At 47.6% G+C, this 16,215-nt stretch overlaps 1 protein-coding gene across 1 annotated transcript in view; it reads right to left on the reverse strand.

Moving 5' to 3' along the window:
• col21a1 (collagen, type XXI, alpha 1) overlaps positions 1 to 16,215 on the reverse strand; it is a 639,396-nt gene that overhangs the window by 5,087 nt on the left and 618,094 nt on the right. The window contains exon 29 of the mRNA XM_085996520.1: positions 5,218 to 5,295. Coding sequence (XP_085852646.1) covers positions 5,218 to 5,295 — 78 coding nt within the window. The remainder of the gene's footprint in view (positions 1 to 5,217; positions 5,296 to 16,215) is intronic.

The raw sequence follows: 16,215 nt of genomic DNA on the forward strand, positions 1-16,215 counted from the left end.
GGTGATGCACACGGGAAGTCAAGACCAAGTGCAGGATTCCAGTAAAGCAGGGTTAGAGGGTGAGGGATAATTGAATTGGACCAAGGAGGGGAAGGAGGGGAAGAACGAGAGAGGGAACTTGCATTTTATAGCACTTTTCACATCCTCATGACATTCTAAAGTGCTTCACAGCATTGAAGTTGTTTTAAAGCGTTGTAATATATGGAAATGTGGCAGCCAATTTGCACACAGCATGGTCCCACAAACAGCAATGTGATAATGAGCAGGTAATCTGTTTTGGTGGTATTGGTTGAGGGATAAATGTTGGCAAGGACACAGGGAGAACTCTCCCACTATTTTTCAAATACTGCCATGGGATCCTTTATGTCCACCTAAAAGAGGTCATTGGTTTAGTATCTCATATGAAAGGCAGAAACTCTGCTAGTGAAGTTGTCAGCCTGGATCATGCACTCATGTCTCTGGAGTAGAGCTTGAATCTATGATTGTCTAACTCAGAGGTGAGAGTGCTACTCACTGAGCTGTCCCTGACACTAAGGGAAGAGGAAGGAGATACAGGGAGAGAGAGGAAAGAGAGGGGGAGAAAGAAGTAGGAAGCAGGGGAGAATGGGAAGATTTAGAGAGGGGGGAGTTTGGTTCCATTAAGTTAAGTGATGCTTACTTGTGGGGTTGGGATGTAGGAGGAGGAGAAGAGATGTGCTCAGATGAGGAGGCTGGGATCTGGTAGCCAAAGCAATAGTAGATGGGGCAGATGTTGTTCAACTGGTTAGTGTGTGGGTGGAGGGGTGGAGGGGTGGGGGGCGGCGGTGTTACTTCACTGAGGAGGGTTGGCTCCAAATACCTATGTATTGCCTAGTGTATATTGGTTGGTGGGGTTCCTTCCAGGTATGTGTGTTCATTGTGAGAGGAGGTAGCATGAAACCTTTGCTGATGGTGGAGGGAGAAAGAAATTCTGATGTGGTTTTGAGGTATGGTCATAATATCTCTACTCCAGGTGGTAGAGGGGGGGAGGTGTTGCACTGTCTGCTCAGTGTTGGGAGGGGAAATCCAATGGATGGGGAGCTATGGTCAGACTGCAATATTTATGAGCAGTGGGCAGCAGAGAGAATAAGGATTTGTGGTCTGATGTCTGAATTTCTGTCCAGTTGGGTGGGGTGGGGCATGGGTAGGTTCAATCTGGATTCCTGTTCCTATGCCTCAATTTCTGCTCCGCAGGGCAGTTCAATGTGGGTTTGTGTTCCGATGCCTCAATTTGTTCTTAGTGGGCGTGGAAAGGTGAAATGAGATTAGAGATATGAGCTCCATTAACTCTGGTCAGTGAGTGGTTGGAGAGAAAGAGTTCCTTCCAGGAGCGGTCAGAAAAACTTGTTGCTCATGCAGCCACGGATCATGGTTGCTTACTGGGCCTGGTTGTCATTATGTGAGCCAAATATTGCTAATGTTGTTTCCTTTCTAGCAGCAGAGTTACATTCCGATTGTTTCTCTCCTCTATCCCTGGTCTTCCTAGGTGACCCAGGAGACTTCAGAGGGCTTCTGCCTTCTTATTTGGTGCTGTCTGACATGTGTGAGTGATCTGCTGAATGAGTAGCGATTACTTCTAAAACATTCTCAAGGTTAAACGTTCGTCTTCTTTCCCACTTGAATATGTTGTTGCCTCCCAAATCAATGCCCACCTTTCCCGCAACTCTGGCCGGGATTTTCCTTACCTTGGCGAGTCCGGGGTGGGCGATGTCAGTGGCGGGTTGGGGCCCCGCTGCTGGCTCCATCCTGTTGCCTAAAAGGAACTTACGTTGCTGGGGCTTGTTAAGCCCACCCAGCGCATTTCCCGGTCCAATTAGAAGAAGCGGGTCTGGTGACGTCATTCATGACGCGTCATCAGCTGGTTTCCTTAAAGGGATGATGGCGCAACTTTGTTTTGAGATTTGTGCTGTCAGTGTTCTACAGCATTGAAGTGCTGCAAACACTGACAGTGACTGCACAGAGGCAGAGGGCTGCACCCAGGCTCTCCCATGACTCCATCCATATGCTTATGGAGGGAGTCACAGCACACAAGGAGGTCCTCTTCCTATCCCATGGGCAGAAGAGACCTCTCCAGGACACCAACGCAGCCTGGTTGCAGATTGCAGAGGAGGTCACAAGCAGGGATGTGTTCAGGAGGCTCTGGGTGCAGTGGCGCAAACCTTTCAATGATCCCATTAGATCACGAAATATTAGTACAAAGTCACACTCACCTTCATCCTCATGTGCCTCTCATCACACCCCCATCACTCTGCCTTCCCTATCCTACTCCTGCACATCCTTACTCATACCAATATACCTTGCACATCCACCCACCTCTCTCTCTATCTACATTATCACATCCCCATCTCACTAGCCATCCCTCACACTCACCCTCATCCTAGTGCAATCGTACCAACTAACAATACACAAGGGTAGCCACTTAACATAGAAACATAGAAACATAGAAACATATGTTTCTATGTTTACATGTTTCTATGTACCAACTAACAATACACAAGGGTAGCCACTTGGGTCCTTTATCCAATGTTCATGTGAAGTTTCTGTTAATGTGCTGCCAAACATTGAAACCTTTATTTTCAACACTTTGCGTTCTTGGACAGATTTGTGTGCACCTTTGGAAGTGGCTTAGTGAGTTGCATTGAATGGTGAGAAATAACGGTACCCCCTGCAATGGTGGTGAGTGTGAAAGGAATGGCTTGGGCATTGTAGGGATGCTTTATGGTGTTGGTGTGGGGTGGTGCCAACCTGGCGAATCATGTGGTAGCCAGGTTGTACAGCATCAAGTGAAGTAAATCTGGCCATGGTGAGGCCATCCCTGGCAACAATGTGCTTGGGTGCTGATGCCCTCTGTCTTGTGCAGCATCAGTTGATTGCGGAGAAGTTTGGTGTTGCTTTTGGTGCTGCTGGTGTGCCTGGTGCTGCTGGTGTTTGGGCTGATTGTGGTCGGATTCTGAGGACCAAGGTGAGACAGTATAAAGGGCACCCATGTTGATGGAATAGATGGCAGGTGAAGTAGAGAGGGCAGAAGCATTCTGTCAATGATGAGAGAGTTCTTCCAATGAGGTGAGAGTGGATGGAGAGTGGAAAGTGGAAAACCTGCAGAATCTGTGCTGGAAATGGACTGAGAAACAGCTTGTGGCTGAAGAAAGTGATGATCTGTCAAGTGGGAGCTTTTACTGTACATTTGAAGCCGTCAAGTAATCAGTTGGAGCAGTGGGCATTCAACTCTCGCCTCAGGTTCACAGATGTGGTCCCCAAGCAGCGTGGACCCAGTGGGCGAGCAGTTAAAGTGAAAAGGTAAGGATAAGGCATTATTAAGGGTCTGTCAACAACCCAATAATTGTTTTAATTGGGTCGCCTGCCTCTGCACACATGTGCCTGTGGGAAAGGCGCATTGCGGTGGGTTGACAGTGGGGTCCTGACCCGCTGTCAAAAAAATCAAATTTCCCACCCGACCCGCCGCTGATCCCACCCGCTGACCCTCCGGGAAATTCCCCCCTCTATATTTGAACCCCTCCAATCAGGTTTCAACCCATGCCACGGCGCTGAAACAGCCCTTATCAAAGTCACAAATGACATCCTATGGCTACGATTTTGCTGGCATTCAGAGGGTGGGTTTGGAGAAGGGTCAGAGGTTAAAGCCGTTTTGGATTGACGCTGGATTCCGAACCCGCCGTCATCCCGCCTCCACACAACCTTCCCAAGTGTCGGGTCCCCGATTTACGAATGGACCCGACACCTAGTGGCGGGAAACGGATTAAAGGCAATTAACTACCTATTAACGGGTACTTGTGAGCAATTTTCAGGGTCTTTTTTGGTTTTCCAGCTTCTGGGTCGGGTTTTACAATGTCCGGACAACACACCAGGTAAGTGTGGCGTGTTGAGAGTCTGGTCTGATGTTTGTGAAAAGATGACAGCTGCAGAAGTGGTGTCAAGGATGCCATGTCACAGATGGTAAGTTTCAGAGCAAAGAAAATGTTGGTTACTGCATTTTTAATACATATACAGATTTCTTTAGCTTACAAGTTTTTAAATCCAACTTTATGTCCAGTGCCACCTCTTTGGGAGAACCTTTCTCACCAGTGACAGATCGCTTCTGTTATCTCACCTACAGCTGCCATCTATTCCAGCATCATTGAAGCCAATGAAACAATCAGACCTTGGTCCTCCGAATCCTTCCACAATCATCCCACATCATTACCTCTGGAGTCTAATAAGGATCTATAATTGGCCCCCTCCTATTTCTCATATACATGCTGCCCCTCGGCGACATCTTCCGAAAACACAGTGCCAGTTTCCACATGTACACTGACGACACCCAGCTCTACCTCACCACTACTTCTCTCGACCCCTCCATTGTCTCTAAATTGTCAGACTGCTTGTCTGACATCCGTACTGGATGAGCAGAATTTTTTTTGAACTAAATATTGGGAAGACCGAAGCCATTGCCTTCGGTCCCTGCCACAAATTCTGTCCGCTAGCCACCGACTCCATCCCTCTCCCAAGCATTTGTCTGAGGCTGAACCAGACCGTTCGCAACCTTGGTGTCATATCTGACCCCGAAATGAGATTCCAACCACATATCCGCGCCATAACTAAGACCGCCTATTTTCACCTCTGTAACATCACCTGACTCCGCCCCTTCCTCAGCTCATCTGCTGCTGAAACCCTCATCCATGCCTTTGTTACCTCTAGACTTGACTGTTCCAACGCACTCTTGGCTTGCCTCCCACGTTCTGCCCTACGTAAACTTGAGGTCATCCAAAGCTCTGCTGCCCATGCCCATATTGTGTCCATACACAATAATATAGAATATATCCAATAATAATTAATAAGTGATATATGTGTGTTTGTATCAATTGTTATTTTGATACACCTTGTTTGATACCAAGATAAAAGAAACACCAGGAATGCATAATTTGTGGTAAATCTGTGTTTATAAGGAAGTATTTTTTTCATTCACTCCCACTTCCCAGAATCACTGTAAAATCAACCTGGAAGCTTAACTTGTGTTGATAAAAAGAATGAGTTCTGACTACGAGTCTACACTGAAACATTTAACCTGCCTTTTCTCGTTTCGAGATGCTGGTGTAGCTTATGTGTATTTTCAGCATTTTCTGGGGGGTTTTTCGACTTGTGCTGAGGTGATCTATCTTTTCAGAAATGAAAAGAAGATATACTGTTAACATATTACAGTACCTGGTAGTCCTGGTAGACCTTGCAGTCCAGGGTACCCTACTCCTCTATCACCTTTCTCACCGTTCTGACCAGGGATTCCTGTAAAAAACAATTTTTGACAACATTAGGACTGATGGTGTACAGGACTAAAACATTCAGATGTAGTGTCTAATACTACACCCAGAATAAAACAATGAATACTACACTTAGAATAAAACAATGAATACTACACCCTTAATAAAACAATGAATACTGTACCCAGAATAAAACAATGAATACTACACCCAGAATAAAACAATGAATACTACACCTAGAATAAAACAATGAATACTACACCCAGAATAAAACAATGGATACTACACCCAGAATAAAACAATGAATACTGCACCCAGAATAAAACAATGAATACTACACCCAGAATAAAACAATGAATACTACACCCAGAATAAAACAATGAATACTACACCCAGAATAAAACAATGAATACCACACCCAGAATAAAACAATGAATACTACACCCAGAATAAAACAATGAATACCACACCCAGAATAAAACAATGGATACTACACCCAGAATAAAACAATGAATACTGCACCCAGAATAAAACAATGGATACTGCACCCAGAATAAAACAATGAATACTGCACCCAGAATAAAACAATGGATACTACACCCAGAATAAAACAATGGATACTGCACCCAGAATAAAACAATGAATACTACACCCAGAATAAAACAATGAATACCACACCCAGAATAAAACAATGGATACTACACCCAGAATAAAACAATGAATACTGCACCCAGAATAAAACAATGGATACTACACCCAGAATAAAACAATGGATACTGCACCCAGAATAAAACAATGAATACTACACCCAGAATAAAACAATGAATACTACACCTAGAATAAAACAATGGATACTACACCCAGCGACCTCTACAGGGCATCTGGGACATGTGTGCTGATGGCAAGCAACTGTGTATCTCCTTAACCATTCAGATTGAAGAATCGTTAATAAGCAGCGCAAAGTCTGAACCAGGAAGTGTCAGTTAGAATAATGAATTCAATGTCAAATCAGGTACAGAAAGGGAAAGAAAGACTGGATTAAGAGATAAAAGAGACAGAAAAAAAAGTAAAAGAAAAGTTATTGGCCTAGAAATTCATTGACGCCACTTTTGGGGCGCTAAAGTGGGGCGTCCGCTAAAGTTTGCGGCCGCCGCCAAATCTAGGTCACTTCTCCGATATTCATTAGCTTCGCCCTACTAGTTCGGGCGAGCGCTAAAACTGCTGCTGGACGCCTCTCTTTGGGCGCTAAGCCGGAGGTGGTGATCGATAGCGCCGAGGCCGGGCACAGCGCAGGTGCGGCCATCTCGTGATTGACAGCAGACACCCTGGCGCCGGCCAGCTCTTAAGGGGGAAGGGTCGACTGTGTCTGCTGCCACGCCCTGGATAGTGGAGCCCTCCAGCTAGGCCTGAACACTGCTGCTGGACCCAAATAGCGCCTGAAGACATGGAGAAGGCCCGTGAACGTGCGCAGCGCTTCTCAGAGCGTGATCTGAGTGTGCTGCTTGCTGCTGTGGAGAAGAGGCGCCATGTTTTGTACCCGGACAATGGCAAGAAGGCAACGGTCCGCGTCTACAGGAGAGCCTGGAGGCATGTCGCCAGCAAGCTGTCAGCCAACAGCGACGTCCCCAGGACCGGTGCCCAATGCCGCAAAAAGTTAAATGACCTCACACGCATTGTCAGGGTGAGTACCCTTTCCAATGACCTCCTCATCCTTGCATGTGCACCTCACATTATGGGCAAAGGGACCTGAAAGCTCTAATGGCCAGCCTTCATCCAGCAGCTATGGCACAGGCATGAGCATCAATTGCACATTCTGCACTGAACACACTGGCCAGGCTATTCCACCATGGGAGGCAGTGCACACCAGATCATGGCGACACACTGGCCAGGCTATTCCACCATGGGAGGCAGTGCACACCAGATCATGGTGACACACTGGCCAGGCTATTCCACCATGGGAGGCAGTGCACACCAGATCATGGCGACACACTGGCCAGGCTATTCCACCATGGGAGGCAGTGCACACCAGATCATGGCGACACACTGGCCAGGTTATTCCACCATGGGAGGCAGTGCACACAAGATCACGGCGACACACTATACTTAGAGGCCGTCCTTTCTCTTGCAGGCCAAGCTGGCGAATAATCGCAAGAGCCGGACTGCGACCGGGGGAGGACGACCCCATATCCAGCCACTCACCGACCTGCAACATCGCGTGGAGCGCCTCATGGGTGGCCGGGTGATTGGGCCCATTGCATGTGGAGATGCCGACCCTGTTCTGGGCAGCAATGGTAAGGACATCACCTTTTGCACCTCTCTCGTCCCGCTTGCGCATCAGATCTACATCCTTTGCCACTGTCCAACCAATGCGCTGAATGCCACCACTCATGCATCCCGCACTGACGCCCTCTCCTCACTCTAAAGCTACTCTTGTGCCTTCCTGCTTTCAGATGGTCAAGAGGAGGTCCCTCAACTTGCCAGTGACAGACCCTCCGAGGAGGAGCAGGAGGAGGAGCAAGAGGAAGGCGGCCCATCAGGGGAACCCTCAGCCGCGGCCACCCAGGCCAATGTAGGGGACACGTCTTCCCTGGAGGGCAGCGTGGCGGAAGTGTCGAAGGGGAGGGAAGCTCCTGGGACCTGCGTGCTGCAGAAAGGCGGGAGGGGGGTGGAAGCTCGGCGGCCTTCTCCCCAGAGGGGGGATGCGTCGGAGGGGAGTCCAATTGCTGGGCCCAGCGGCCTCCAGCAACGCAGGAAGAGTCGGCCAGCTCGGCGGCCGTCTCCCCAGAGGGAGAGTCCGGCCTCCAGTCAGGAGATGCTCTTCGCCGAGGAGATGGAACGCCTCGAAGACTTGTCCGCGGACTCGGAGCGCCGGCACACGGAGCTCATGGCGGCAGTGGCACGGTTGCCTGAGCCCATCGATTCCCTCTCTCGGAGTGTGGCCGAGTTTGGGCCCTTAGAGGCCACCAGTCGGGCGGAATACCGGACAGATCTGTCAGCGACTGGCCAGGCGATTAGTGGTGCCATCCAGTCACTGGCTGCTCTGCTGCGGTCAGTGAACAGGTCAACACGGGCACTCACTGCTGCCACACTCGCTGTGTCAGCCAGGCATCGCCAGGGCACCCGGCGCGCTGCAGCAGCACATCGGTCTGTCCCTCGGCAGATTGGTGCGCATGCTGCAGTGCTGGCCCGGGCGAGTGCCAGTGTCTCAGGCGACCAGCGAGTGCCTGCCATCCGCCAGCTTGCCGCCATTCCTCCAGCCGCCACTGCCACTCCCCCAGTGGAGCTGCCAGGAGCTGCTGCAGCGACTGATGCTGGCCAGCCACAGCTGCAGCAATCAACAGCCGGCCGCTCGACGGCCAGACCTCGACTAGGCCGACCCCCAAGGGCATCTGCCGTCACGACATGTGCCCCTCAGGAGCCTGCCCCCAGCCTTGCAGCAGCCAATGGCCTTACTTTGAGGCGGAGCAGCAGGGCGGGCAGGGGCCACCCAAAGATGGCCAAGGCATCGCCCTAGCGGGCCAAATAGTCGAATGTGTGGCCATTTGTGTTTGTTTCTTGAGGCCGAGAATTGGATGTTTGTTTTTTGAAGGCCGATGATGTGATGTTTGTTTTGGACGAAGGCCGAGAATGACGGCCATTTTAGTTGCCCTATTTTGTTAATCCTCCCCAGGTTGTGGGAGCGAGTAATGTGTTTGAGTGTTTTTTGGGGGTTTCATCTGTTTTTGGTTTTCATGTGGGAAGGGCCCAGAGTTTGTACAATAAAGCATTTTATTTATTCACATTGTCCATGTTTGATCTTTGAAGTGTTTGTTGCCTTAACCGGCTGAGGGCTTGTGGAGCGGCTGCAATCATGTTCTATCATTGGCACAAGCCATTCCCTGACAGGGGGCCTAGAAGTGACGTTCAATAAGCCGACGACGGGCGGCCCTTGGACCTTGTGCGTCCCTCCTGGGCTGGTACTCCTCGTCCTCATCGTCCTCATGCTCCTCCTGCTCCTCCTCCTGAGGTGGTGGTCCAACGTGAGGTGGCAGTGCCTGAGTCCTGCGGATAGCCAGGTTGTGCAGCATGCAGCAAACGACGACGAATTGGGAGACTCGATCCTGCGAATACTGGAGGGCTCCCCCGGAGCGGTCGAGACAGCGGAACCGTTGCTTGAGCACGCCGATTGTTTGTTCTATGAGGTTCCTCGTCGCTTGATGGCTCTCGTTGTATGCCTCTTCAGCAGGGGTCGTGGGCGCGCGGAGCGGGGTCATGAGCCAGGTACACAAAGGATAGCCTTTGTCCCCGATAAGCCATCCTCTTGGGGGAGGCTGTGCCTGGAACATGTCAGCCACAGTTGTCTGTCGCAGGATAAAGGCATCGTGGCTGCTGCCTGGAAAGCGGGCATTGACAGCTAGGATGCGCTGCCTGTGGTCACACACCAGCTGTACATTGAGGGAATGGTAGCCCTTCCGGTTGCGGTACTCCTCGGCATGCTCAAGAGGTGCCCGCAAAGCCACATGCGTGCAGTCAATGGCGCCCTGCACCATGGGGAAGCCCGCTATTTTTGCAAACCCCACTGCACGCTGCTGCTGCTTGTCCAGGGTCATGGGGAAGGAGATGAATTGATGTCTCCTTCTGAAAAGGGCTTTGGTCACCTGGCGGATGCAGCAATGCACGGCGAACTGGGAGATGTTAGCGATGTCCCCAGTAGCGGATTGGAAGGAGCCGGAGGCATAGAAGTTGAGAGCCACCGTCACCTTCACTGCCACCGACAGAGACGTCCTGCGCATCAGCTGTGGCTGCAGATCTCTCTGAAGCAGCCGGCAGATGTCTGCAACCACCTCCCTTCGGAATCGCAGCCTCCGAACACACATCGCGGCAGACATGGTCAGATAGGAGGTCTGCTGGCGGTATACCCTGCGTGGGTAAGGCCTCAGTTGGCGACGCCTGTTGCCCCCTCTGCGTCTAGCCAGGGCTGCCACTCTCTCACGGCGTCTGTAAGCCCTTCTGGCATAAGGCTGAAATTCAGCGTTGCCACCCAATGCAGCCCCCATTATATGCTGGCAAACACTGAGCTCTGAATGAAGGCAAAGATAATTGGTAAGCTCTGGCCTGAGCCAAAAATACCTGTCCAAGTGTTGGTCCAAACCAGTAAACTCTCCTCGTTGGTCTCTGTCCAAAAAACCGTTGCACAAGAGTGAATGCTGCAAAATGGCTGGCCTTTATACTGCTGGGTAAGTGCCCTTTAATTAGCGCTCCCCCCGGCCCGGCTGGCCTGTGTACCGTTCCACTTCACAGTCGTTAGGGCCGCCCGGCGCACAATGGGCCGGCGCGAGTGAAGTTCCGGTTTGGGGCGCACAAAGGGCGTTGCACTATTAAATGACGTCATGATCTGCGCGCGCAGCAGGGCGCGCGCTAAGACTTTGCGCCGGCGCGAAATGTGTCCTGAAGTTGGGGAGAGGCGCAGATCGCGCTGCGCCCGGGCGATAAGCGCCTAGCGCTCGAGATCTACTCCCCCTAAGGCGCTAACGGCTGGCGCGCCCAACTGAATTTCTAGGCCCTTATATTTAAAAAGAAATCTCCAACAATAATTCAAATCTGAAGGAATGAGATTCCACACTTGTAAACATTAATTTTCTGTGCCAAAGAGGTTGTTTGCCAGTAATTAAGACTTACTACACCGATAAAAGGGTGCTTACACTGGAATGGATAAGCCCTAACTTTTTCTGGCCAGTTGAGTTCGTATCTATGAGGTAAGTACAACAATTTCATGCCGTTCAATGTATTTGAATGGTGAGTCTCTTGACAAAATACTGTTTTCATGCAGCTTTTGGAGGAGCAGGGCACTTTGGACAGCAACTTCCTGATTTCTGCGTTTAACTGCGCATGTGCAGTCGCTGGAAGTTGCTGTCCAATTTACACTTTATCAACAGTGTGTAAGAAATCATGAATCAAAAGAAATTGTGAATTGTAAAAGAAATAATGGCTTCATAAAAGAAATGAGTTTGCCAGCTCAACAATAGGATAAGTTGTTGACACAGGAGAATTCCAATCATAACAGATAGGGAGTGGTACAAAGAGCTAAGGTCGTTATGAGGACAGAACACAAAAGCAGGCCTTTGAGTGTGCATAGCTAGGCCTGATAAGAGGGTGAGCAAGGAGTCTTATGATAAACAAGCTGTCCAGAATAAAGTGTAAGATGTCCAAACAAGAGATAAGCGGAGGGAGGATCTCATGGGGACAGGCGGAGTTTGTCATAGGTACCTATTCCCCTGTAATTGGACAATTGAATGGGTAACAAATGATTGACATAAGATATCCACCGGCCTAGTGAAATATAAGGTATATAAATGCGCAGATGAAAGGGAAAAAAAGGCAGAGAGGAGGAGAGCTTCCTCTGGGGTGGATCTCATGCTAGCTTCGGCTTAACACCTTGCTCATGCTCAACCTCTGAGGTGGATTCATGCTAGCTCTGGCAGGGATCCGAGACCATGGTTCTGCTTCAACCTCTGTCCGTCCGTTCCAGGGCCGGTGAGCCGTTCCCATCTGTTACGGGTTGTAAGTCTACTATATCTATCCTGATTGCATGTTGTATTTGATTATACTTAAACTGTTGCTCCTTAATAAAGTGGCCTATGACTCTCTGCAGACAGAGTCCAAATGTAACATTTGTTAACTGCACCATTTTTGTAACTGGATACATTAAAAGCATAACCTGGAACATTGTATTGAAGGGGTATGATCATTTCTGGCTTAGCAAGTTAATTCAAAGGCAACAGGTATGGAGATACACTACCAGAAAGAAGCTATTGCATCAAATGTCTACTACTTTGAAATCACATGAATTTGTATGAAGTTCCATTGAATGTTATTCTAACAGAGGCATCATTAATGGGGGGAGATGAGGAAAAAACATTTACGCAGCAAGTTGGTATGATCTGGAATGCACTGCCTGAAAGGGTGGTGGAAACAAACTCAGCAGGGAATAAATACTTGAAGGGGAAAAAATGCTGGGCTAGGGGGAGTGGAACTAATTGGATAGCTCTTCAAAAGCCGGCACAGACACAATGGACCGAATGGCTTCCTTCAGTGCTGTATGAGTCTATGATTTGAATATAGCTCAGTACAGTTTAAAGATGCAGGTATTCTTGAAATTTACCAGGAATTATGAACAATTTGGCTACCAGTGTGCAGTCAACACAAACATAACTAGGGCAGATGTCACATAAATTTCATTTTAGTGACTTCTGAGTAGACAGAACAATGTAAAACATTTATCATGCAAGAAGGGAAGCTAGAGAATTCATAGAGCAGAATGCTCCAACGATCCCCATTTAATGTTTTAAATTTCTGTGCACAAGGCAAAGAATCTTAGGTGACACTACTGCCTGGTTTCTAGGCAGAAAGAATGGTGTGCAAGGGTTTGCTGCTTATGTCAATGCAGACTTTTGGGCTGACAGATATGCTGCAGCAAATCTCATTATGTGACCATTCAATGAGATTTCAGTGTGATCAAGCAATAGACACATAGGCTGCGATTTTACCATCGGTGGCGGGTTGGAGTTGGTTTGGCTGTTCGGCGGGTTCTGGTCCCGCTGCCGGTTTAATCCGCTCTGAAATAACAATTTTCCCTTAGCTGGGCTGATTAAGCCCGTCGTGCGCGCTACCCGGCCCAATCAGTGGGTTTGGGTCTGCTGCTCGCCTCTGCTGACATCGTCCATCCAGCTGCATTTAAGGGGTCCATGCAGCCTTGCTGTTTTTCATTCCTATTCTGATGCTTCTCAGTGTGGCACATATCAAAATGACTGCTTCAAGACCAAAGGCCTCTCCAAGATTCGATGATGACTCCCTCCATGCTCTTGTGGAGGGAGTGAGAGGGCGCCTGTGAAGGAATATACTATATAACCTTTTTAGAAACAGGCATACCACCAGGATAGTACACTCAAAAGGCAACAGTCTTGCAGAAGAACAAGTGAAACATTCGGTCTGCATGACACCCCCTCGAGAGGGGCCTGCCAATATTAGTGTTATCACTAGGGCAGAACGGGCAGCTAGTCAGGATGAGGAACTGATTCAGCTATTAGACCCAACAAAAGAGAATCCATCAGGATATCCATCAAAGTACTTTTACTCAGAAACCCCTACTGGTATTGTGCTAGTTAAGTTGCCCAAGGGAAACCCAAGGGCCCTTGTTTACCAGCAGTCCCTGCTACACAACAGAGACCTTAGAAACTATAAACACAAAAATTAAGTTTGGAAGTGCAGCTATCACTTAATAATGTGCCCGCATCTGCATCAGGGACAGTGTCCCGTAAAACTCCATATTATCTAATGTATGGGGTTGAGATGCATATACCGCTTACCCATGGTTCTTTTATTGCCTCTACACTCTCTGATTCCTTGACCCGACAGCGACAGTTAGATTTTAAAAAAGAAATAACAGATGAGATATATCAAATTGATCAGAGGATAATGGAGACAAATAGGCAGAAAAAATTGACAAACAAAAAGCAAGGCAACCCCTAGCAGGAGAATGGGTACAGGAAGAGAAGTTCGAGCAAAAACCTGGTTTAAGACCTAAGTGGAAAAAACCTGTTCAAATACGTTCCATTATTAATGAAAGGACTGTTGAAATACATATTAATCTGCCGAATGGCAAGCAAACTCTTAAAACTGTCTCCATAGACAATCTAAAAAGATGTCCTGCGGGATACCGAAATGGAGGAATGATACAAGGTGCAGTCGTACACTGTCTTCCAAGACCCAGCTTGGAGCACGACACAGGAAATGGATGCGATTGAACTACTGACAATGGTCAGCCAGGCAGTGTCGCCGACTCCTCCATGCTTGGCAATGCCTCAGAAATTGGTTTCGCAAAAAGCCACAACCAAAACAAGTAAAGACGAACAAGTTACTTCAATGAAAGAGGAAAACACTGCGGATGGAGAAGGAATCAACTGAGCTTCTGGCAAGGCCTTTAAGAAAACAAGAATCTGTCCTCACGCTGGATCAATGGAACAGCGTGTCACACTTCAGCCAGCTCCAAACAATGTCTCCTTGACTCGTATGAATAACTCACCTCTATGGAACGTACATCTGCCAATTTTACATTCTAATTACATGTTGTTTCGCTAATTGCATGACAATGTACCTATCATTCTTTTAATTTCTGTCCAATTTAAAATAAGGCAAAATATTGTCCTGGGATGGCTTAGAGGAATTTTCATGTAGCACATGATTAGGCTCTTGTGAATCTCATGAAATTAATATACTATTGTAACCTTATTTGAAACATTGACCAAACCCTGCCCTTAACCAACCAGCAGAAGGAAGTGCTCATTTTTTGGTCAAGAGGGGGGTGAGAGGGTGCCTGTGAAGGAATATACTATATAGCCTTTTTAGAAAAATACACTATCTTATGAAAGAATTCTGGCCTTGTTGAGATAAGACAGTGGTTGACCCTGAAGAGTACCTTATAAGGAACTTCTTTATAAATTCTTTAAAACATGACAAACTCGGTTTGGAAATTTAGAAAACGAACTATGAAATAGCTATGAAAGAATTCTGGCTATTGAAACAGGACAAGTTGTTGACCCTGAATAAATAACCTTATTGAAACAGAAGAATGGGATGGCTCCGAGTAGCTGACCTTTTGGGAACTACACAATGGTCAACTCTGGATATGTGATATAAATTAAACTTCGTAAAGATGGCACATAAGATAAGGAACATCTGCCCTCGTAAAGATGACACATAAAATAAGGGATATCTGCCCTTCACACCTTTTTATATGGTGAACCCAGAACACCTGAAGATGTGGCAGGTTCTGGAATATTACAAACAGATGTGGCAGTAAAGAATTGCAGAGGTCAGCAGAAAGATGAATAGTGATAATTAACTTGCATCAGCAGAAACCTTAAAGGAAATACAACTGAAAAAGGGTATAAATATTGAAGTCTCAAATGGGATATCAGAGTCGGTTTAATCGGGCAAGGCGATTGATTCTCAACTACAGAGGCGGATCTGTGGTCTTTCACTCTTTGTACCTCGGGGATCAAAGGTATTTTGATATTGGTGGATATTCTGTATAGAAAATTTTAAGAACTGTAATACAGCAGTGAAGTTAAGATTTAAAAGTAAGATTTTCTGTTAAAAAGATCGTATTTTTTCTCTTTTTAGAACTGTTAACGTTGCGATTGACTGATTCACTAACTGTAAATTGCATGTTGGTTCTTTTAATAAATCTCTATATATTTTTAGAGTTGTCTCACATAAGTCTTCTATATCAATAACTCGCAAATTCAATCTCTGTACACTCTTTGGTGAAGAGGTACATTTTTCTGAAAGGAGATTTCCGGACCCTCATAATATCCAGGACATTACAGTCTGGCTAAACTTATTAAAAGTGCTATCTGGAGGACGGTAACATTCTCAGGTTGTTCCTTTCCTTTAGGGAGAGATAGCCCGGACCTTTAGACCCAGTTAAGCGTTTTTAGGATTTGGCCACCTCAAATTTTAGTTGAAAGTGAACATCTGAGAAATACGCCTGATCCGCAATAGCCCCAAAGGGGCTAGGACTAGTAAATATCCCTTCATGCCAAGAGGTACTGTTCCCCTCAAATGGATGAAAGGCGCCTCCTCAGCAAACCAAGGCAGCCTGGCTACAAATTGCTGAGGAGGTTAGCGCCAGGTCTTTGTGTGCACGTACCTGGGTTCTGTGCCGCAAAAGGTTCAATGACCTGCTACGCACAGCAAAAGTGAGTATAACATCACACTTACCTTCAATCTACTCCCCATCTCCTCTCATCACCAGCATTCTGCATTGTCAACCTACTCCTGCACATCCCACTTTATCCTTACATCCCTTGCACCCTTAACCATCCCTCTCTATGTACAGAATCACTTCACCATTCTACTATGCACCCCTCATACTCGCTATCACTGTTATGCAATGACAACAACC

This window comes from Somniosus microcephalus, chromosome 9 (genome assembly GCF_052327205.1).
Source record: "Somniosus microcephalus isolate GS21.2 chromosome 9, FLI_Smic_1.0, whole genome shotgun sequence".
Taxonomy (NCBI): Eukaryota; Metazoa; Chordata; class Chondrichthyes; order Squaliformes; family Somniosidae; genus Somniosus; species Somniosus microcephalus.